Source organism: Nematolebias whitei, chromosome 11 (genome assembly GCF_014905685.2).
Source record: "Nematolebias whitei isolate Nwh7 chromosome 11, NemWhi1, whole genome shotgun sequence".
NCBI classification, from domain to species: domain Eukaryota; kingdom Metazoa; phylum Chordata; class Actinopteri; order Cyprinodontiformes; family Rivulidae; genus Nematolebias; species Nematolebias whitei.
Genome location: NC_056508.1, coordinates 30,957,667 through 30,981,533, shown reverse-complemented (window position 1 = coordinate 30,981,533; position 23,867 = coordinate 30,957,667). Strand labels below are relative to the sequence as shown.

At 39.6% G+C, this 23,867-nt stretch overlaps 2 protein-coding genes across 2 annotated transcripts; both read left to right on the top strand.

Moving 5' to 3' along the window:
* Positions 1-312: 312 nt before the first annotated feature.
* ankrd33aa (ankyrin repeat domain 33Aa) lies at positions 313-4,615 on the top strand. Its single transcript, XM_037684166.1, has 5 exons — positions 313-539; positions 1,917-2,233; positions 2,342-2,471; positions 2,549-2,689; positions 3,691-4,615. The coding sequence occupies exons 2-5, from the start codon at positions 1,976-1,978 to the stop codon at positions 4,512-4,514; spliced, it is 1,353 nt and encodes a 450-aa protein (XP_037540094.1). The 5' UTR covers positions 313-539; positions 1,917-1,975; the 3' UTR covers positions 4,515-4,615.
* Positions 4,616-8,694: 4,079 nt separating this feature from the next.
* Positions 8,695-22,937, top strand: acvrl1 (activin A receptor like type 1). Its single transcript, XM_037684165.1, has 10 exons — positions 8,695-8,887; positions 17,182-17,253; positions 17,962-18,207; positions 19,264-19,469; positions 19,542-19,641; positions 19,736-19,882; positions 20,015-20,290; positions 20,405-20,602; positions 21,472-21,602; positions 22,651-22,937. Exons 2-10 carry the CDS (start codon positions 17,184-17,186, stop codon positions 22,795-22,797), a joined length of 1,521 nt encoding a protein of 506 aa, XP_037540093.1. The 5' UTR covers positions 8,695-8,887; positions 17,182-17,183; the 3' UTR covers positions 22,798-22,937.
* Positions 22,938-23,867: the final 930 nt, after the last annotated feature.

The window sequence follows — 23,867 nt, the reverse complement described above, 5'->3', positions numbered from 1 at the left end:
GTCAGTAAAGAATATGGGATCAGATCCCATAAAATAAGCTCTGGAGTCATTCGGGCAGGGGGGTCTTCAGCAGCAGCAGATTTGGAAGCCATAGCCTTAATGATTCAGTCACAACACTTTTTTTTTTTTGACAGCCAGAGAGGTTTTCTCTCACGCAACAGACGGGCAGATTCTGAGAGAGCCAGGAAGACGAGCGAGAGCAGAATAACTCAGCAAACTGAAAGCAGAGTGGCGAGGTTGGTTTGCTGTCTGTTTATTTCTCTTTAATCCTTAAATCTTCAGTAATCGGGATGAGAGGGAGAGAGCACGTTGCCTGTTTTAAGGACAACAGAATCTATGTTGGGACCTGACTGGTGAGGCCAGTACGAAAGAAAACATGAAGGGGAGGAAGGTGGGAAGTTCCAGCGTCAGACTGGGGAACTTAACGTGAACCTGTTTCTACTCACAAACAAGAAGAGCAGAGGGCAACGTGAGAGGATGATTTAACAACTGAGAGCAAAAATGAAGCAGAGGACTGAGCCATGGCTGGATTTTACAGGGTGAGATTCTGAATATCTCTCTTTGATTATTTGATGGAGTTTTTTTTTATTTCTCCTTTGACTCAAGTTTCTTAAACAAATCATCTTCGTGCAGCTGAGACGCCTCATATATTAGGATTCAGAGGGAAGAGGAGCCAGATTGGAAGGTGTTGCTCAGCAGGAAGTGTAGGCCAGAGAGTCAAAGTACAGACTTTCTGTGCAGAACGAGAGAGGAGAGGAAGGAAATATTTTCACGAGATTAAATCTACTTTTTTTTTTTTTTTTGCACAACACAACTTTGAAGTACAGGCAAACAGATCTTTATTTAACATTTAAGAAGTTACTTTTACTCTTCCAACACGTTAATTTGAAATATCACAATCTGCTAAATAAAATGTGTTGATTCTGTGGGGAAAGGTTATGAGGAAAGAAAAGTGTAAATGTTGTAGTTTTGCAGGAACGAGGCAAAACGATGAATCTGTCATAAGACGTGGTTCCACCCATTCAGCTTCCAGCTTCATGCAAACTGTGCCCATGTGCTTTCTCCCCTCAATATTGAGTTAGTTTTTCAAATGAAAGAAAACGGGGATATTTTAAACCTCTAAATAACACACAATCTTACATAATCCTTGTTTTGTGAACCTGTTAAAATAAAGTGATTAATAAAACAGACTTAACACAGTCCTCCACACTTTTTTGGACACTTTTAATCAGATTCTTCCCACAGGCTGAGCTTCCTCAGGTTCACAGCATCTCCTGACATCTCTTATTTATATTTTAGATGGTTATGTTGCAATAAACTTCTTTCATTCCAAACGTATCAAAACTGATAAAACCAAAGTGTGAACAAAACATAATTATGTTATAAAAGGATGTTACATGTGAAAATCAGACTTGCAGATCAGTCGCTCTGACGGGAGGTCTAAGGTGAGGTCAAGCTCCTCATCCTCTTTAACCATCATACCTTTAGGTCACCTGATCTGTTGAACACATGTGAGCCTTGTAGCATAAGATGTCTATTCTGAACACATGAAGACGTGTACATTTCTGAGGGCAAACCATGATGGCCAAACGCAGGTATTCACAACACATTTTGAATCAAACAAGTTGTGTTCTTTTGACAACAACGGAAAAGAACCAGCAAAATATCAGTTTTATATGAAAATAACTTTTTCTGTGCAATGAAAACAAACTTTCTAGTAACTTATGCATCTATATAATGACATTATGGTTAGATCAGTTTAGAAATTTGCCACTCCTCTTGGTTTTTTTTGACAGGGTCAGCAACCTAATGATGGTATAATTTGTCCAAACTTTACAGGTTTAGTGAAAGTTTGTGTCACGTACTTAGGTCAACGTCTTAAATATAATAGAAAAATGTTGCTGTTTTTCTTTAAGATGTGGTGCTGTGCAGCTATCCTGACGCCTCCAAGTGATCCCTGACTGCAAGAATCCCAATGGCGACTGCAAATGATGACCCAGACCTGGGCGCTGGCCCATCAGGGGACTCGGACGTCTTCCTGGATGATTCGGACTGTGAGAGTTTACTCTCTGACGACTCTGTATATCCCGATTATGAAAATGAGACAAGGTTCTCAAACCCAGCTGAGACGCTGTATGAGGCCTGTGTAAGGGACGACTCCGTAGCCCTGTGCAGCATCATGGAGCGAGGAGTCTCAAAAGAAGAGGCCATGGAGCTAGACATCAACGGAAGGGTCAGAAAAAAAAATCTTCTGTCTTTATCACACAATTAAATTTACATGCATTGCTTTAGATTACAATGAAAGGGTACAATAGTTTATATTTGTCTGGTTCCCCTTCAGAATGGACTGATGGTGGCTGTGACGAAGGGTTTTCTAGACATCGTCACGCTCCTGCACAAATGTCTGTTAATAGACATCAACCACCAGGACAATGATGGAAACACTGCCCTCATGATCGCTGCACAGGCTGGTATGTGAGAAAATACAACCAACATCAACATCTGAGCTTACATCGTACCCAGAATAATAATTCTTCTTTTAACACAGGCTTCATCATAATCCTTAACTACATCCTTAACTATTACCATGGTGTAGACACAGAGGTCCGGGACCCCCGTGGCTTCACGGCCCTCCTCAAGGCAGGCCTGCAGGGCCGAGAGGAGTGCGTGTCCGCCCTGCTGATGCACGGTGAGTTTAGGAATCTAAAGACAGTCATGACCTTCACCTGGACTAGTTGTACGTAGAAACACGTCCTCATTAATGATGAGATATACAGTATGCTTCACGATAAAGAGCAGGTAAACTAAAAACCTTTTATTCAACGTGACACACGAGACAAACCAGGACACCTGAGCTGTGAACTAAGCTGCACTTTCTCTGGGATTAGCTCAGCTGACACATTTGGAACAGAATCATAAAGCATCTCAATGCACACACTACTTAACATGTTTTAAATAGATTCAGAGTTAAATTAGCAAACATTATGTAAAAGTCTATTTGTGTAATTTATAGATGCTTTTAAATTCTTCATAACTCACTTTTTAAAGAGGTCATCATTTGTCTCCGTGTATTAATATGAACTAAGCTACTTTTATCTACACTCAAAAAGTAAGTAAGATGCTTTGATTGACTTGAAAAAAAATTAAAATAATGGCACATTTAATTAATGATTTAATAATTTAATTGTATATTTGATTATGCATTTAATAATTAAATTATACATTTAATTATTATGTATTTATTGATTTTAATTTCCACCTTCAGTGCCACTCGTTCTACCCAAATAAAGAGGTGATTTTAATGCTGAAATATTAGTTTTTGTTTAACCAAAATAGTGAATTCAAACAAGTCTGACCATACCTATTTTAAAAAGTCATTTACTTAAAAATAAATGTAGAAAAACAAAAAATGGCCCTTAAAATAATATATACACCAAGCCTGAAGAAATTAAATTATGACAAACAGTTGCTTCATTAAAAACAAATCCATCTGTACAAAATATTTGCCCTTTAGATGTTTTGTACTGTATGTTCATTCAACAAGGTTTTTTTTTTTTATGTATGTCTAAGATTTTTAACATTTGTTCCTGTTTCTCAGTGGTTTGTTATCTATACGTGGCCACATGGTGGTGGTGTTCTACTGAGCTGCTCTCATTGCATTTTGCCTTTCTCTTTCTTTTCCATGTGTAGGTGCAGATGTACATGCAGTGGACCTGGTTCAAGGCAGGGGTCTTAAAGACTGGGCCCTTAGGACGGGAAGGTTTGAGACTCTGTGCAGGATCCGACGTCTGCAGGCCCGCTCTGTTGCCAAGCAGTTCTGTGAAAGCTACAAACCTGAGTGGCCTGAGCTGAAGCAGCTGGTAGAAAAGACCTCCGCTCCAAAATCAGCCAGTCAGAAACTGAGGCAGCGCTTAAAAGAAACTCTTTCTTTCAGCTTCCCACACGACCCCCAAGACAACGGGGTAATGGACCATATGGTTCAAATAACTACTAGCATCTACAGCCCCCTGGTTGCTACTGGTTGCCGCCCACTGTGTCCCACAAGTCCCCCAGAGATTGGCAAGAGACGGTTTGCCATCCCAGAACTGCTGGAGAAGCACAGCAGCAAGGAGCTGGAGGAGACATCGGTGTCCCACAGCAACGGCTCCTTCACCTCAGCTTCTCCCACAGTCGTGACAACCACCTCGGTCTCTCTGGCCTCTTGCTGCCAGGCTCCAGAGCGCAGGGAAAGTTTGCCTTCGGGTGGCATCAGAAACTTCGTCCCTCGCAGCATGGCACACAGAAACAGCATATTCCCCTCAGGCTGCATTCCCAAGATCGAAGTAACAAAATCTGGGGACCCAACACCAAAGAAAGAGAAAAAGAAGAAAAGACAAAAGGGCTACTTGGAGCCTCCTGTTTGGAAGTATAAGCAGGCCAAAGAAGAGAAAAAGAAAGAAAAGAAAAGGCAGGCAATGCAAAAAGACCAAGACAAAAAGTCTAAAGGGTCCAAAAAATCATCAAGCAAAAGCTGAGTCTGTTGGTGTTCTGCCAGAGAAAACATCAGTGATAACTCCATGCACGCATTAAAGAATCATCTCTGGAGTCAGATGGAACTGGAGACAAAACCATTGCAAAACACTGGGAGTAAGCACTGAACAAAAACATGGATTTAACTAGAACATTTTACTAAATTAATCTCAGATGTTGAGTTATTTTTATATCTAATGCTGACTGTTCTGTTAACCCATTGTTTGGGTTCAGAAATGTTTTAACATAGACCTTTCTTACGCTAAGCCATAACGGGTCAGCAGGTTGTATAAAGTCACAATATGAATCGCAGACTTTATGTTTAAAAAACTTTTTGCAAAAATCTCACCAACCATGCAAACCTGTAAGGTAGCATCCAGGTATTTTTCAGTACGACCAAACACCCATTAGCCTATACTGTTTGTATAATATATGTCATCAATGGCCTTCAGAAAATGAACTAATGTCTTCGTTAACTTTTATTTTTGTGATGTTAAAGGGACCAAAAGGACAAAACATGTGATTTGTTTGTTCGCAAGCAGTTTTCATTTGGTTCATTTTTTTCTATAGCACCTTAGATTATTTTTAATATGCACAGTAATGTAGCATAAACATTACAGAATTAGAAATGCAAGGATTAGCTGAACTAACATGTGACTGGTATCTAACCTTAGATACTCCTTTCAAAATAATAAGCTCATTATAGGCTTCTTACAACAGCCTATAATGAGCTCGCTCTGTGGCAAAAAGTGGCTTTTGAACCCTGGTTGCCAGTAATCTTTTAATCCACAGAGGACCATCGTTACACAACTATCATCTTTTTTTATTAGTGTTTAAAACTGAAACTTTCACATGCTGAGAGTGGCTTTTAGACTTGTTCTCATGAATCTAGCTGTTTCACAATCACGCCTCCTGTGAGGAAAAGACTTGCAGCAGCAAGATCAAAAAAAAAAAAAAAAAAAAAAGAGAAGCTAAATGAGCTTTTTCTGATCTTTTGTTGTCACATTGTATTTTCAGAAGTGTGGCTCGCTTCCTCTCAACAGTGGGGAACTAGGTGACCTGAGGTCAGCCCTAAAATAAATAGCTCAGTAAGGGTTCAATGAAGGAACGCATTAAACTTTAAGCATCTCTCTTGAGACTCGGGCTTTTTCAAAAGCCCAGAATAAACCAGACTGTCCAGATCGTTACTTTGTGGATGCACAAACATCAACCTTTGATGTAAAACACTGACAGAAAATAAGTGAGTCACTTATGGAAGCGTTTCAAGTTGTGTTGCTCTTCAAACCATTAAAAAAAAGGGTTTGTTTTTAAAAAATAAAAGTTTTTTTTCTTTGCATGTCAGTTAATGTGAGATTATCCAGCTGTGTCTGCAGCTGTGAGCCAAACTGGACAGATTACAGGGCCTGAGAACAAGGAGGGGAGTTTACTGTACATTACGGACATGAAGAAGTCTCTGAGGCTTCGCTGAATGAAGCCGTGTCCCCAGTGTACGTCTTTTGGCATCTAAAAGACAATTTAAGACAAACATCAGCTGCTAGAATCACACAGCACTGAGAATGTTTCAGGACTGAAGCTTTTTATACATCAAGATGAGAAATGTAATCATGTAGTCATCAACTCTGCCATCAATCAATCATAAATTAGAAGTAGGGTTGACTGAACAGACTTTTCTTTAGAATATTATGACTAAATGACAAAAATGAACTAGTTTATGCAGCATTGACTATAAGTTTTAGTCACAAATGGTTGTTTTGTTGCCCTGTGATGGACTGCTGATCTGTCCAGGATGTACCCCGTCTCTCACCCAGACCAGGAACAAGCAGGTAAACAAAATGGGAGGGAAAATACAAAATGCACCTCCAGCCATGATGGCCACAAAGGTCACTCCTTCTGCACGGATCATCCTGGAACTGTAATCTTTCACAGCCACTGGGCTCGACTCGGTCCTGCTCAGGTCGACTAGATGTAACTTTAGAATCTTTGAGTGATCCAAGTCATCCAACCCACTTCCAGCTCAGTTCTTTGGACATACTTGGCTGAGTTTCCTAGCGAGGTTGACATTGGCAGACTGCAGGCCTTTGATTGGCCAGATGGTGACGTCAGTGCACATGCTGCAACACGGACATTGTCCAGATGAATGAACAGCAACAGAGTAATGAAAAGGTGTCATACAAAAGTGTAGAGGTGTAAAATTTGCTAATTTAATATTTGATTTCAATGGAGGGCAGCACAGTGGTGCAGTTGGTAGAGCTGCCGCCTCTCAGTGAACAGGTCGTCCCGGTTCAAATCCTGGCTGGGGCCTTTCTGTGTAGAGTTTGCATGTTCTATCCGTGCATGCGTGGGTTTTCTCCGGTTTCCTCCCACAGACCAAAAACATGCATGTTGGGCTGATTGGTAACTCTAAATTGTCCCTACGTGTGAGTGAGAGAGTGAATGGTTGTTTATCTCTATGTGTCTCCGTGATGGACCGGAGACCTGTCCACAGTGTACCCCGCCTCTCGCACAGTGATGGCTGGACATGGGCACCAGTGACTCCCCACAACCCAAAAAGGAAAAAACGGGTCAAGATAATGGATGGATGGATTTCAATGGAGCATATGTCATTTTTAAAAAAGAGTTGATCAATAAGCTGCTAAAATGAGCTTCCTTAGCAGGGTGGCCAAGCTCAGCCTTAAGACTCCCACATATTCAGACCAGCCCACCAGGAAATCTCCAGACCCTCCCGCAGCCACGCCAGGACTGATTTTAAATCTCTCGTGACAAATTCCTTCATTTTTCACAATTTCAGTTACGGTGTCAATGGAGGAGGAGGAAGAGATCCCTTGCCTCATGGCAAAAAAACTAAAGCAAAGGCCATTAAACCAGATCAGGGATGAAGAAGAGAAATTTAATACATTGGTGTCGCATACAAAACAGTCCGTCGCCGTGCAGTTTATTGTGCAACAGAAAGTACACGTACGCGATCGTAAAATGTATTTTTGCGCAGACATGGCTTGTGGGCGTCCGCTTCAAGTCCTCGGTGAGTCTAATCCAGTACACGTGGACCTCTGCAGAGTTAACACCCGAGTATGTGGGAGCCTTTAGAGATGGGGTGAGAAGTAGCCGCTGCTCCTCCACATCAAAAGGAGTCATTTGAGGTGGTTCAGGCATCTGAATAAATAGGATGCCTCCTGGACACCTCTAGGGTTTCTGGGCACATTCCACTGGTAGGAGATCCCAGGAAAGATCCAGAACTCGTTGGAGGTACTGTGTATCATCTTTGGCCTGAACGCCTTGGGGTCCTCCAAGATGAGCTGGAAAGTGTTGCTGGGGTGAGGGATTCCTCTCCTGGACTGGTTGCCAATGCCTCAGCAGCCCGACTATGGATGAGAGGTATGGAGAAGTGTGAAACTAAACATGCCCTGATTTGGTTAGCTGTTAGCCTAGCCTAAAAGAAGACTTTGACCAGGGGCACAGCTGATGAGATGCAATAGAGACAGGCATCACTGCAAAAATGATCAGATTACTTTAAAGTCCAAAAAAAAATCAGTTTTCAGACTTGAACATTAATGGACTGTGGGTGAATCCATTAAAATGTGCATTTGGTGAAGCTGCATAAAACAACCAATTTGTCTGTGATTTAAACCTGCTGTTGCACAGTGCCTGTTTCATGAACAATTCAACAAGAGGAACTTTAGCAAAGCATTTGCAACATTTTCTGCGAGTAAAACACATCACATCAGATAATAATCTCCATCATGATAAAACGTTTAACACATTTCGCCTCTGAACTTAAAAGGAACACAGAAGTGCGTTGTTAAAATTCATTATTTAAAAATAGTTTTGCATGCCCAAACTTGCTCGGTTTGTCTGGGAGAAACCGTTTTGTTGACGCACATTCCTGTGCGTGCAGCGCACACTCGGGTCCGCAGAGGGGAACGGAAAAGGAGAGGTTTGGCGAGCAACAGGAAAAGGCGCTCAGAGAAACACATTCCAGGCTGTGCCGAGTCTGTGCGGAACAATGAGGGGTGGGACGAGAAGCCGCACTATTTAAAACATCTCTAATCTCCGATTTTGATCAGGAACTGAGCGCGGTAGCTGATGGGAAAATGACGCTCTCCGCGCGCTGAAGCTGCCGGGGCGAAAGGACGCGAGTTCGAGCCCCGTAGTGACGAGCTCGCGCTTTACCGGCGCTGATTTGGACCGAGATAAACAGGCTTTTCTGTGTTGAAACTTGCTCACTGCTTTTTTTTTTTTTTTTAAAGAAAGGGTCCCATGTGAGTGGTTATGCGCCTGGTCGTCATCGAGGCTGGAAGATGTGAGGTCTCACCGGATGAAACATCTGCAGCCTGTCTCTGACATGGGACACCTGTCCAGTTAAAAGTCAAACAGAAAACAGGTAAAGACTGTTTTGTTTTGTTTTTTGTGTAGATCCAAAGATGTAACCTCTTTGGAAAAAGCAGCACTGACAGTCCACCTGTTTCCAGATGTGAGCAGGTGTAAGGTGGATCTGCATTTTAACCCATGCTGCTCAATCCTGGGTAAATAATCCTGAACAGTCTCCTCTGCTGTGACATAGAAATAGTGGTTTATAAAAGTAATTCACTGTGTTTGATCTGCATGCATCCAGATGTGTGGGAAGAGCCCTGCTGTATAATCTGTTCAGTGTGTATAATGCTAAGATTTTACAAGTTTATGTGATGTGATTATCATTACTGAAGAAAATATGTTGCATCACAACTCTGAATTAAGGTGTTTTGTGTTAAATTGTGTTTTTTCATCACGCTACATAAAATATTTATATAAACAGAAGCTTTAAACTAAACTCAAAACAATTACAGTCTTTCTTAATCTGACATGTGCCAAACACCCTGAAATGGCAGATGTCTTCTTTTGAGTGTTTTTGCAGCATTAAGCTGTTCTAAGTGAGAAGTGAAAAAATCTGCTGATGTAGTTGTTTGAAAAAATTACACTATTTTGTTCTTGCACGTGCTTCATGCGAGGCCGGTCGCAATAAACAATAAATCAATTAATCGCATGATAAATGAAAATTATCACCTCATTTTCATTTATCAGCTTTATCGTTTCTTCGTGTCTCTCTCTTTCTACCGAAGACACTGGATGACAAAAAGCTCAACTCTGGTGCTCTTCACTGACCCCTCCCAAAATCACGTTTTTGGTTCGTTAAATGCAGCTAAGCTGAGAAACTAAGCTACACGCTAAGCTAACAGGCCGACCTCAGGAAAAAACCTCCGTCTTGTCGAAGCTCCAAAATTCACAGTTGAACCCGTGCCTTTGTCTAAAAAGTTGTTTTTCTCTGCAAAAAGAAGCTGAGAACTGGTTTACTGATATTTATTAAGAGCTTTGTGTGAAAAATGCTATGCTAAAGAACTCAAACCACACCGAGCATCTGCCATTTTGAGAACTGAAGAGAGAGACAGCCCATGTCACGTCAAGAGGCCTCCCTCCCATTTTTCTTAGAGACACGCTGCTCGCTCCCTCACTATCCATCCTTCAGTTCAAACAGTCTTATACTGCCATTCAGTGATTAAAAAAAAAGGTACATTCAAAATAAATTAAACATTTCTTCTTGGACTTGACAACAATTACTAATTATTGCCAAATTTCAAACAATATAATTATTTATCACAATAATTTCTGAGACAATTAATAGACCAGCAAAATTTGTTATCGTGACAGGCCTACTTCGCGAACCTGTTCTGTGCACAAGGTCAGAGCAAAACTTTCTCTCACATTTTGAGTCCATTGAGTGTAACTGGTCAGAACTTTGTTGCGGGCGTGTTTAAACAGAAAAGCAGGTGAATCACAATGGTGTCATTTTGTTTTCCCTGCTCTGCTGAGGAGAAGCTTAAAGAGTCAAAGATCTTGTGGAAGGAGACAACAGGCTCAGGCTGTGTTGGACAGCTGGGAGTAAAGGCCTGGCAGCATAGGGACATGCTACGTTTGCAGGCTGGAAACAGTGGCAATCTCTGTTGCAAATGCCAAACTACTTGCACTGTTCCAGCCTGTCTAATAACAACGTCTCATTATGGTAAAGGAAGTAAAAATTTGGATAAAGGTGAAAAAGTGGAACCCCTGGGGAGAAGTGCTTCCCAGGAGTTTCGCACGGCAGTTTTTAGTTGAGAATAAAATGTTCATGTCAAAGAAAAATGTGTCGCCACTTCATCAGAGCAGACTTCCTGTGGGAGTCCTTTTTCGTATAAAGCAAAACTTCTTCACTTCTGGCTAAGTATAGAGAAGTCTTGAGTTTTTAAAGCAAGTCCTTTTATTTTCAGACCATCGATAAATGTTGCTCAAAATTTTGTATTTATATTCAAAGAGGAACGCAAAATAATTTTATAAATAGCTTGGCTTTGACTAATCACGTGTTACATTTATCATATTTCAGTTTTGATCTATTGATGTTAGGTCTTGTTGAAAGATTATGAACAAGTAATATCTTACCTGTTGTAGATAGCTCTGTGGACAGTCTCAAAGTGAAGAAGTAGAGAGAACCCAGCTAGTCTGAGCAGGACTAAGGCCAAAGTCGATCTCTGTCATCTTAAAACAACTTGTTAAAAACTTTACAATGGCTCAGGTTATAAACTTTTACACTGCCGTGAGTTTTACATTATGTAGTTTTTCCTGTAGAAAAGTTGTGATATTTCTGCAGGACGTGCTCCAAGTTGCACCAGAAGTGCTACAGCTTGCTGCAGCAATTTGTTAATGCAATGTAAAGGACTGGTTTATAAAGCAGTGTTCACATTAATTACTATGGAATCTTTAAGATTATGTTAACCAAACAGCAGTCCACTCTGGTCTTGGCCTCTCTCTGACTAGCCACTAGCTCATCAGTCCAGTCAGGATTAAACTCTAATATTTCAAACAGATTGCTCAAATAGCTATCTACAACAGATAAGATATTGTTTCTTCATTTATTTTCCATAATTCAAGTCACAACAGAAGTTGTCTAAGGGCACTGTATGAGAACATCCACATACATTAAAAAAAAGGACAATTAATAAAAGTCATCGATCTAAGGGAGACAGCAGATTGCGTTGAATCTTCATTTCGTCACAGTCTCCCATCCTGAGCAAGCACAATGGCAACAGTGGAAAGGAAAACTCCCTCCTAACAGGTAGAAACCTCCAACAGAACCAGGCTCAGGACGAGCAGCCATCTGCTTCAACCGGTTGGGTTTAAGAGGAACAGGAAGGAGGAACAAACAAATACAGAGTGGCAGGTCCAGGTGCACTTTCTATAGGAAGAAATACAAAAAACGCATGTTAGATAGAAATACTTGCAAATACACAGGTTGAGTAGAGCAAGTACAGACATCAGCAGAGTGATGAAGTGTGGTCATTTAGTCCTCAAGCGGTCTAAGCCTATAGCAGCATAACTAAGGGATAGCTCAGGAAACCCAAGCCAACCCTAACTATAGTAATTATAAAGAATTTTAAAAACTTAAGCCCAGTCTTAAAACGTGTCAACAGTGTGTCAGATTCACGGACAGAAACTGGAAGTTGATTCCACAAGAGAGGAACTGAAAGAGCTGCCTCCCATTCTGCTTTTGGAAACTCTAGGAACAACAAGTAAACCTGCAGTCTTTGAGAGAAGTGCTCTGTTAGGAAAATATGGAACAATAAGATCTGTAATATAAGATGGAGCTAGGTTGTTGAGAGCTTTGTAGGTTAGAAGTAAAATTTTGAATTATATTTTGAATTTGACAGGAAGCCAGTGGAGAGAAGTTAAAACTGGAGAGATATGATCTCTCCTGCAACTCTCGTTAAAACTCTGGCAGCAGCATTTTGGATAAAGTGAACATAATTCAAAGATCTAAACCAGCATTTGATGGTGATTTTGTTTTCAAGCTGCTGACTTCCATCTGACTACACAAAAGAATAAACTTTGAAATAATTAGTTTATTTATTTTACTTTTTATTCAGCAACAGGATGTAAATATTGTCCTAACCTTATCCTTTGGGTATTTTCAAGAAATAAAATATGGATTAAAAAAAGTGCATTTGTGTTCAAACACATGTGCAGAATTTGTTTATTTGCCGGATAATTCAGCCCATATCTTCAAAATGTCAGTACTCCCTTTTTATTTTCTCTTTCTCCCACCCGTCTTACCCAAACACACACACACACACACACACACATTTGCCCTTTTGAACCTTACAGACTGCAGATCATCTTCCAGGTGACTGCTGGTGATCACCCCCTCAGGTGCACATTATTCAAACTTGTGCTTGTTGTTTCCTTTTATTGTTTTCTCCTTTTTGGCACCAAAACATGTCATGTGTGCACAACGTGTCTTCAGTAGAGCATTTGTCATTTCCTCTCCCTGACAAGCTTTTATTATAAATATGATGCGAGTATGCAGGAAAACACTGGACCACAGCTGGTTCATCTCCTTCTGTAACATGAAGCTGCAGTCTGGTGGTGTAAGCATCACGTCTTTACAAACAAGACAGCTTTATTTTAGTTTCAAGCTTTCCTTTCCATGGAAAGTTTTTCTTCTTAAGTGCGAGGAGGCCCAACTGAGGGGTGGCTGAAGAGGATCGTGCGGAGCCATGCCCCCACAATCCACCACTATAACAGTCATCCAGATGGAATGAGAGATCTGCTTTGTCGGGTCAAAGCTGTGCAGATGAGAGGATGAGATGACACTGATGGTTTTCCCATGGGTTCGCTTTGGACAGAACGGAGACAAGCAGGAGCGACGGCTGCTCCACATGAAGTCAGTGTGCTGAGACGGAGGGTTTCTTTTCTCTAAGACGACATGAGGGATGTTATAGACTTTATGGAGGGTAAGTTCATTCTGTGGGTGGAGCTCATCTCAACACAGATTTACCATCACGGAAACACACTCAGGAAGTGTTAGCTGCGTGGTAAAATATGGCGGTTGTGGTTTTTGCACATTAGACTGATGACTTTTGAACCATTTCACTGGATCACTGATAGGAAAAAAATCTAAAGATAGATCTTGTTTTATGTTACAATCATTTTTCCGGTGAATCAAAATTTTTTTTTTATTGCCTGCCTCTAAAGGCAGTGTTTGCCTGTGTGTGTGTGTGTGTGGGGGGGGGGGGGGGGTGTCTGTTAGCAGTCTCCTGAAGCAGTGTACACATTTTAATGAAACTTTCAGAAAAGCTTGGTGTGGTGGTATCTGAGAGTCATCCTCATAGCTCAGAGTGCTTAACATCTGTTATGAGAGCTCACGACGATATGCACTTTTTTAACGAGCGCTGTTTCAGAGGAGAAACCTCATCCACAGCATGGGTTTGTTTTGGATGTTTTGAGTGTTCACAATTACAGAGCAATCTGATAAATCAGAGATGAATATTCTCGTGAAATGTATGTACTTTTGTATTCAGTGACATTTCACGTTGCTCGATGCGATAAAGCAGCTTCCTGTAGTTTGTGCTGTAAACCGTCTAACTACATGAGTCAAAACTAAAAGAGGATACTGGAAGGCCTGTGCTGATGTTTGCAGGTTTCTCTGTCAGATGTGTGACGCTCAGCTGCTGAAAGAGAAGACAGGTTGGTTGGTTTCAGGTCTGAGAGTTATATATATATATATATATATATTTATTTTTTATTTATTTTTTATTTTTTATTTTTTTATTTTTTTTTTTCTTAAAGGTTCATTTTATATTGTGATTTATGGTATTTCAAAACAGGACTAAATGCTTGAGTAGAAAAAAATCTACTTGAAGCTTTTTAATTTATTTTATTTTTTAGATGAAATATCAAGAACCAATAAAATACCTTTACAGGCTTTTTGTTGCAGTATTTCAGATTCTAATAAGCTGGAGGTCTAAAAAGACACATTCATAGAGGCTGGACTAGGGGTCTGCAACATGCGGCTCTGGAGCCACATGCAGCTCTTTCAAGCTTTGACCAAAACAAACATAAAACTGAATGTTATTGGTCGTTATACAAACAGCAAAAAAGGACTAGTTTTAGCAGTTTTGCTGTAATTTATTTTGCAAATATGTGAACACTGGAACAAGTACAAGGAGTAAAACATGCTCACTTTAACTTTATGCTTTATTTCTATACTTAATAAATTTTTCCCAATAAAAAAAAATACATAGATCTGAATAGTTCATAGTTTTTATTACTGGTAATTAAAAAACTACACCCACTCCTCCTCTTTCTCTCTACATGAATCTGGTCTTTTCATTTGTCTTAAATTGTAAAAATGTCAATAAATGTTAAAAATCACTACTGGTAAATATTTTTAGCTTTATAATGTCACCACTACTGGCCACAAAAGTCTCCTCCAACAAACCTAAAGTGGGCCCATGGGCCACCAGTTGATAATCCCAGTTGAAGCAGGTTGTTGCGGCTCTGAACACTTTAAATTTAGTGAACGAAGGCATAAAAATGGCTTTTTTGATCATAAACGTTGCAGACCCCTGGGCTAGATAGTGTTTATTTTAAAATTATAAAGGATAAGATAATTTGCACAAAAACGTTCATGAATTTTTATTTTTCAAGATGCAAACTATCAAAGCCCATGAGCATTTAGAGTCTGTTTGGGATTAAATGATTGTGAGAACAAATGGAGCTCCAGCCCAAACTATTCCATTTTCTAAAATGTATTTTTAAAATATCTACATCTTTTATTTCTTGATACTGGACCTTGGCTTTGAAATGTGCCATCAAGTTGTTTCCTAACTGTAGCAACTTGTTGAAAAGTGTTTTCATCTTATCTTTATCACACTGACAGTCTGTTTTACAGTTTTATATCATTTGATTAAAGCCTAATTATAACTAAATGTGCTTTTAATTTGTATTTATTACACATTCATTCTTTACAACAGAGGAAAGTTGTGCCACACAAGTGACTTGGAATTATTTGCCATCTCAAATTAAGCTAAAATTTTGAATTATTTTAATTGTATTGACATTTGTGACTCGTGCTCATCATGCTCTACATTCATGTTTGCACAGACAGTCCCAAATCAGTTAAATAAATACACAGTTTGTTTTTTTTAAGCCACTTGGCTCAGCATTACGTTGGAGTGTTCAATGTTGTTTGAGAGTTTATGTGAGTTTGCAGAACTCAGCCAGTAAAATTATGTTTCGTTGGAGTTATCACAGAGTGTGTTGCTACATTAACGTTTAACAACCTTTATTTACTAAGTACCTTGTCATTCCTGAACCTGCAAGAAAAACAGCTTCAGAAACAGAAAACATTTTAGAGCAACGGTCCAATAAAGCATCCGTGACACTTGACCTTTATGTGATGCTCGTGTTTGTGGGTATCTGAGTTGGCAAGAGAGATTAATGAAGCACAGATTATGTTGCTGTTTTTCACAATTCAGTAATGATTTTTAATATTAAAAGTCAGTTTTATATGTTCTTACTACTTTTTTTTTCTTCTTCTTTCGGCTGCTCCCTGCGTAAGGGGTCGCCACAGCGAACTAAGTCGCACTAAGACTTGGCAGTTGTGGGTTTTTTTACGCCAGATGTCCTTCCTGACGTATATATATATATATATATAAATATATATCAAACCCAGACTATTTGACCAGAAGGACGATGTAGCAGATCTTTGCAGATGTTTATGTGTCGCATAGTAATTTATATTTGGCACCAGCTTTTATTTTGAAAATTATTATAGTACATAAATATTATGAAGAATAGCCTTCATGATTTCCAACTAAGGCAATATATAAAAATAATGAAATAAAAATAATAAAGTGTTATGCGTTGTCATCATTGTATGTTCCCATGTAAACTACATATAATAAAACAAACGGTACAAGCCATATGAATGTGAAACATAAAATAAACTGTGGCAGTTACACTCCCACCAAATCACACATCCTGTATGTGGGATTTCTCTAAATCGAACTGACGCTTCACTCTAAAAATGAAACAAACAAAAAAGTTACTCTGCTTCAGGCAGACCAAAAACATTATGTACAGGTCGGTCAAGTGAAACTGTCTTTGTTGTACGTTTACCACGTTTGTCTAATGTATTCTCACTAACTAATAGTGTGACCTTTCTCACCCTGTAATCTGATCCAGGGTATATATATATATATAATAAGGCAGTTTGGTGGGATAAGTTAAATTATTTATTCTTTTTACTGTTTAAATCTTTATATGTTATTGTTAATTAATGTTTTCAATAAATGTAACATTCCAAAGTCACTCAGAATTCAAGGTACAGACTTGCATGACTCTCAGCGCTGCAGCTTTTAAACAATGAGCAGAACTGAGTCTCGCCGGTCAGCCGGGTGGGGCCGCTCAATGGCAGGAAGCACAGCCATCAATATTTACTCTGCAGTGGTGGAGCCGTCAGGCCTGGAGCCCCTGCAGCACAGCGCCACACACAGTCCAAGCACACACACACAGTCCAAGCACACACACACAGACATACTTGGTTCCCCTAATCCCCCCCCCCCCCCCACACCCAATGCAATTAAAACACAGGCAGACAGGCTGGACCCTTCGGCTGTTCTTTTTGACCTCACAGCTTCCTCGGAGGCCAGACTCAGACTGGTTTTAACTCCTCATGGACACGGCTATTAAGTTACCATCTTTAAACTGAATTCAAGAAGCAGCTTTTCCAGGATATTAATAATTTCAAATAATTTTGACTGTTCCTACTTTAAAAAAGAAGAAGAACTTGCTTTAAAAAAAAATTCTGATGTTTTGGATTTGTTTCAGAGATGGGAAGCTCGGCTCTGCTCACAGTTGTGCTTGCCGGAGTGTTTCTGTGGATTTCTGTTATTCGTGCAGGTGAGTTCATGTTTTGCAAGAAGCTTCTGGCCCTACTTTACAGTATTTTTGACATTTTATTCCTCCTTCTAAACAAAAGCAGGTGTGTCTCAGTCAACAAGTTCAGACGAGGTTGTTGTTTAGTGTCTGTCATGAGAAGGATTAGTCAAAGTAAATGAGTGGCACGTGAAGACTGTCTAAACCAGTTCAGTTAGTTGATCTTTATCCGTCTGGGGCGTTTTGAACAATGTCGAGTTTTTCTTAAATAAGATCATGCAAGCCAACAAACCTCGTAATTACATTTAAAGCACACACTGAGCATCAGATCACTGCATTTAGGATCCACAGTGAGGCTAAAGCATCTTCAGAGGGATGTATTAATGCAAAAAATTAGAAGTTCACATTCTGTTTTCTCATTCAAAGTGAGCAGTTTGTAAATTTAAACCAAAATTACCACTCCTGGTGCACCACACGGCCTGCTTGTTGATGTTATGTCTTGTGGCAGCCAGGAAATGAGGTTAGCATGTTTTCTTACCGTTAAAACCGGTGGTTCCCCCCAAAGGAGCTCAACCCTGTTCTGTTATGTCAAATAATTACCATTTTCTTAAAGTCTTTGAGTTTTAAGCTTAATTCTCCTTTCTTGTTTATTTTTCTTTCATGTAAAGCAATTATTGTGCTCATTTGTCTTTTTTTTAGTATGACTGATAAACTGTTGCCTGTCTGCCACAGAGGGCCTTGACGACCCACAGGGTGAGAAGCTGCTGTGTACCTGCGAGAACGACAAAGGCACATGCAGCAACGGAATGTGCCGAGGAGACTACTGCTTCTACACCTGGGTTCACGGCAGAGAGGAGCGGGGATGTTTCACCAAAGATCACTTCAGAGAGCAGTGCTCCGGCTCCTTCAAAGGCCTTTTCACCCACTGCTGCACAGAGACCAAGTGCAACGCCTTCGTCACACCACCTCCAAATATTAGTCAGTATCCAAAAAAATACAAATTCCCATTATTGGAACAATATCTATGATGTGTGAGGAACCTGTGTGCAGTATGAGCCCAATCTGCTCAAGAGCTTCCTGCAGATCAGAGCAGATCATTTTGTACTTGTTGCTTCTTCTTGGACGGCGTCTAGCTCCCCCTTGTGGTCATTTGGAGCAACTACACAATCTTGAACTTATAACCACAACAGAAAACTAATTTTAGCTGATCAGTTTTCTGCAAAATGTGAAACAAATTTCAGCAACAGAATGATATTGCTTACTACATATTAATCAACCACCTCATTAATTTACCTTCCAGCTGTGCAATGTGTTGTTTTCCTCTGAAATTCATTTGAAAATAAGATATTTTTAACAGGTTTACAGCATATTGCTGAGGAGAAAACACCCAGAGTGCAGTTTTGCAAACAGTACTGAGTTATTACATATGAGAATCAGGTATTCAAAAAATATCTCATGAAAGTTTTGTCAAATTAAGGCATCAGTCGATATTAGAGAAAAAATACAGTCAGTCACACTTAAATATCCAACAAACTGTCCTATTTGTTTATGTTTACTCAAATAATTTAAAATGATAAAAACACATGTTTTTTTTCAACGTGAGATGTTAATAATGTTCCACAAATCTATAAATGGAACTCACATAGGCCTCTATAATCCAGTAGTTACCTGTACACAAGATGATTCCCACCTTTTCATAAGAGTTTTAATGTTTTTCTTTGTCCTAAAAAGTAACACTACTGATAAATGTCAACAGTTTATTTGAGTTGTTTCATTCCAGGTTGTAAAAAACTTATTTTCTGTCACATTTAAGTAAAACTGTGGCTCTTGATAAATTATGTTTTGTGGGAAAAGGTGCCGAAACAAATTTTATGATTGTAAATATTGCAACCCCCCTACACTATATAGCGATATTTTCCCCTCCCTTTGTAAATAAAGCCAAAAATAAACATCTGATCTGTTTAATATTTTTATATTTCTTGACCGTTTTAAATGTGTGTGCACGGATGTGACTTTAGATTTATGTTTATTCAGATGGGGAGCTCATGACAACAACATCTCCAGAATTCCCTCAGCCATCGTTGTGGATCGCTGTGTCTTTGCTGCTCTCGTTCACGGCCGTGAGCGTGTGCAGCTTCGTGCTATTAATGCGCTTCCGACGAACCGCCGGCAAACTGAGAGACCCCGAAGACCGCGGTGCTATGATCAAAGTCCCCAACGGAGATGACCCCACATATGGCGTAAGGAGGCACAATCACTTTCAATGGTTTTATTATTATATTATATATTTATCTGTGTGTTCTGTTGTCCAGGATATTTTTGATGAGTTTTGTACATCAGGGAGCGGAACAGGACTTCCATACCTGGTCCAAAGGACTATGGCTCGACAAATCTCACTTGTTGAGTGTGTTGGTCAGTCTTTTTTTCTTGTGGTTGTTTTCCTTTTGCGGTTTTTAAAATCTTGATCTTCTTTTGCAAATGTGTAACTGTGCTACTCTGCTTCCAGGTAAAGGCAGGTATGGTGAGGTGTGGAGGGGAACGTGGATGGGGGAGAGTGTAGCCGTCAAGATATTCTCCTCCAGGGACGAGCAGTCGTGGTTCAGAGAAACAGAGATCTACAATACTGTGCAGCTGTGCCATGAAAACATTCTGGGTATGGGAGATAAACACTGAGAGAAATCCCTCTTGTGATTCAGTCTCTTTGAACAGGAAGACATGGTGTCATTTTGACGAGCACCCTGCAGAAGACAAATCGTTCAACAGCCTCCATTATTCTGGCTTTTAGGTTTTATCGCGTCGGACATGACGTCTAAGAACTCCAGTACCCAGTTGTGGCTCGTCACTCATTTTCATGAGTTGGGTTCCCTCTACGATTTCCTGCAGTACAGCAGCCTGGAGCCAGAGGGCTGCCTGAGGATGTGCCTGTCAGTGGCCTGCGGCCTAGTCCACCTCCACACTGAGATTGTCAGCGCACAGGAGAAACCGGCAATCGCCCACCGGGACCTGAAGAGCAGAAACATCCTGGTGAAGCGAAACGGGCAGTGCTGCATCGCGGATCTAGGTAAAAAGTACTTTAAAGAAATAAACATCTGAGTCCTAATAAAAACACACAGCTACTGTATGTCTGCTTCCAAACTTCTGCTGTGCTTTCAGTATATTTGCACTCTTTCCTCAGGTCTGGCTGTGATCCACTCTCAGTCTCATGACTACCTGGATGTGGGCAACAATCCTCGCGTAGGGACGAAGCGTTACATGGCTCCTGAAGTGCTGGACGAGACTATTCGTTTGGACACTTTTGAGTCTTATAAGCAAACTGACATCTGGGCTCTTGGCCTGGTCTTCTGGGAAATAGCCCGCAGGACAAACGTCAACGGTAAGGTGACTTCCGCAGCCAGTTGAAGAGATATTCTAAAGGCGATTATGTATTTATCTGTGGCTCTCGAAGAAGCTGATGTGTGAGCGCCTCACATATCGTATTCAAAGAGTGTTTCCTCCCTCGTGTCCGTCTCTCTCTGTGAGAATACACATTCAAAGCTGCTAGTCTTGTGTCTCTCATCAGTCCAGTGTTTTTCTACTCCGTGTCTGTCTCTACTATCCTGTTTCACGATTAGCACTGCAGTAATTATAAACAGTCTTATCTGGTGTCAGCACTCGCGTCTACATGATCCAGATGCCCATTCGCACAAGTCATGGATGCTAGCGCACAAACTTGGACACACACACACATAGAGTATAAAACGCTTGTGCAGATGGATACACGTGTGTGTTCTTTGTGTTTCTTGCAGTAGGAGTTGGTATTTTTCCTGCTCTCTTGTTTAGCCAAACATATTTTGATATAACTCCCACTGCAGCATGTCTTTGAGTTTGAGTGTGCTGTAATCTACAATAAATCTTGTTGCAACTTTTACCGTATTTTTCAGAATATGAGGTGCACTTAAAATCCGTTAATTTTCTCAGAAATCTACAGTGAGCCTTATATATTAATTCTGGTTGTGCTTACTGACCTTGAACGGATTTTATGTGGTTATTGTGAGTGTGTTGAATAAAGTTTGACTTATCTAACTGTTTTATTTTGCTTAATGTACCTTATAATTCGGTGCGCCTTAAGAAAAATATGATATTGTTAAACTCTGTGCATGTGTGGGTGTGTGTGAACTAAGGTTAAGACTTTAACTGTACTGTATTTTATTTATATTCCTTCAAAAAAAAGTGACTTTTATTCATTCGTTGATTTATTCACAGGAATTGTGGAAGAGTACCGTCCTCCTTTCTTTGACCTGGTTCCTATAGATCCCAGCTTTGAGGAGATGAAGAAAGTGGTTTGTGTGGACCAGCAGAGGCCCAGTCTGCACAACAGACTCCACTCACATCCAGTAGGCTCTCATCTCACCACTCACACACACACACACACACACACAGGTTTGTTTTGCTATCTTTGTGGGGCCTTTGCATTGACTTCCATTCATTTTTCATTCATTTCTATAGCCTAACCATGACCTTTATCCATAACCTAACCATTACCAGTACATACCTAACCCTAAACCTAACACATCCTCAATTCACACCTTAGTCCTAAACCTAGCCCCTAACCCACCAAAGGGACTTCTTCTTATGGGGCCCGGGCTTTGGGCCCCATAAGGAGCAGTTGGTCCTCACAATGCAGTATAAGTTGGAAAAATGGGCCTCACAAAGTAGCATAAACAAGGACGCACACACACACACACATGCACCGTTTTCTGCTAACAGCTTGCAGGGGATCAGTTTGCTGATGAATTTGTATTAAGATGTTGTAAAATTATGTTGTGACATATTTTTATTAATCTGAATAAAAGGACTTGATGTGTATCTTTGCAGCAGACTGAAAATATACACGTTATCCTTTAGGTTGGAAATCTTTTTATGTTAAAATGAATTGTTTGTTTGTTTCAAACAAAAACAGTAAAATCTATGTGTCTATTCTATTCTAGTCTATTTAAGGAAATGACAGAAAATGTTTGAGAATAGCAACTAAAGTCCTTCGAAGGAACTTCAAAAAGCTTGTAGAACTATTGATTAAGACCTCTTGGGATTATTAAAAGAACGCCTGGATGCTTAGAATTAAAAGATAAAGAAATAAGTGACTGCTCAAGACTTTTGCACAGTAGTGTGCAGTACGTCTTTATTAACAGAAGAAAAAAAATTCTACTGTGACAAGCAGATGATACGATGGTGGGTGATCAAGAAATTGTGTACGCCTGTGTGCACACGGTTTGTTCGTCTGTTAGCAAAATATCTCATGAACCACCAGACTGATTTGGATGAAACGCTCGGAGAATAATCACAGAGCGTCCATCTCCAACTGATTCATTTAGAACATTGTTAAAAGGTTAAATCCTTCACGAAGTGCTGCGTTTTAATTTGTTTTTGTCTTTGTGCGTTCAGATCTTGTCCACCCTTGTGAAGCTCATGAAGGAGTGTTGGTACCAGAACCCAACGGCCCGCCTCACAGCCTTGCGAGTGAAAAAGACTCTTTCCAAACTGGACACAGAAAGTGACTTCAGCATGGATAAACTCAAGAGGCACATCTAGACACGAGCACCAGAGACTCAGACAAACACCACGTCATAATAACGAGTTTAAATGTCTAGACTAGATACCACCCAGCGGTTTCTTTTTGATTTTTTTTTTTTTTTTTTAAGAATTAATTTACATGTTTCCAGTTCCTCAAAGCAAAGGTCGAGTCACACAGGAAGTGTTTTTTTTAAATCTCCATATATAAAACTTTTATATGTATATGGTTTATCATCCCCCAACATTACGCAGACAGGATGGAAATTTTATCATAACACATTTACTCATACTCATCTTTTTCCTTTTTGTCATTTTTTTTTTCTTTGCTGGGTGGAATTTCCACAATGACTACTCAAAACCACAAAAAGTCACAAAGCTTGGTTAAATTCTCTAGATATGATGTGTAAGAAATAATAAAGCACGTTACGTATTTTGTAAGCATATTTAATGTAAAAGTAAATAAGTACAATGAACGTAATGAACATAAGACACGCTGCACAAATGTAGATGTATATATTCGAACAGTTCACTTGTATGGAGGTTTACAAATATAATGACTGTAAATATATTTTAAAAGGGAACATATTTTTATTATTCAAATATGAGGCACATTCTGTATACTTTATATGGCACAATTTAATATTTTTTTAAGGATTTTTTTTTAATGTTTCTGTAAAGTTAAAAAATGTATAATCACAACCACTAAGGTCAAAAAAACAAATTATGTAAAAAATATTAAATATTGTACCTTTAATAAAAAAACTGTTTTCAAGCATCTGTGCTGTATTTTATATATTTTTGAAGACTGTCATTTTATTATAGGCCAGCAGAGAGCATTATGTTGTAAACATAAAATGGATTTGAGCTGTTTTTCTTGTTCTGCTTAACCATTTGGAGCTTCTCTATTCTTCTTTTTTCCATTAGTGAACAATTATCAAATAAAATTCCAAACAAACATGTTGTTTTAACATCAACCCTTTTTTTTCATTCTTGATTTTGACACTCATTGAGGTTTTATTTATTTATTTATTTTTACCCCACAGACAGAAAAAAATTATCAGATGCTTGTTTGGCATGATGTATTTATA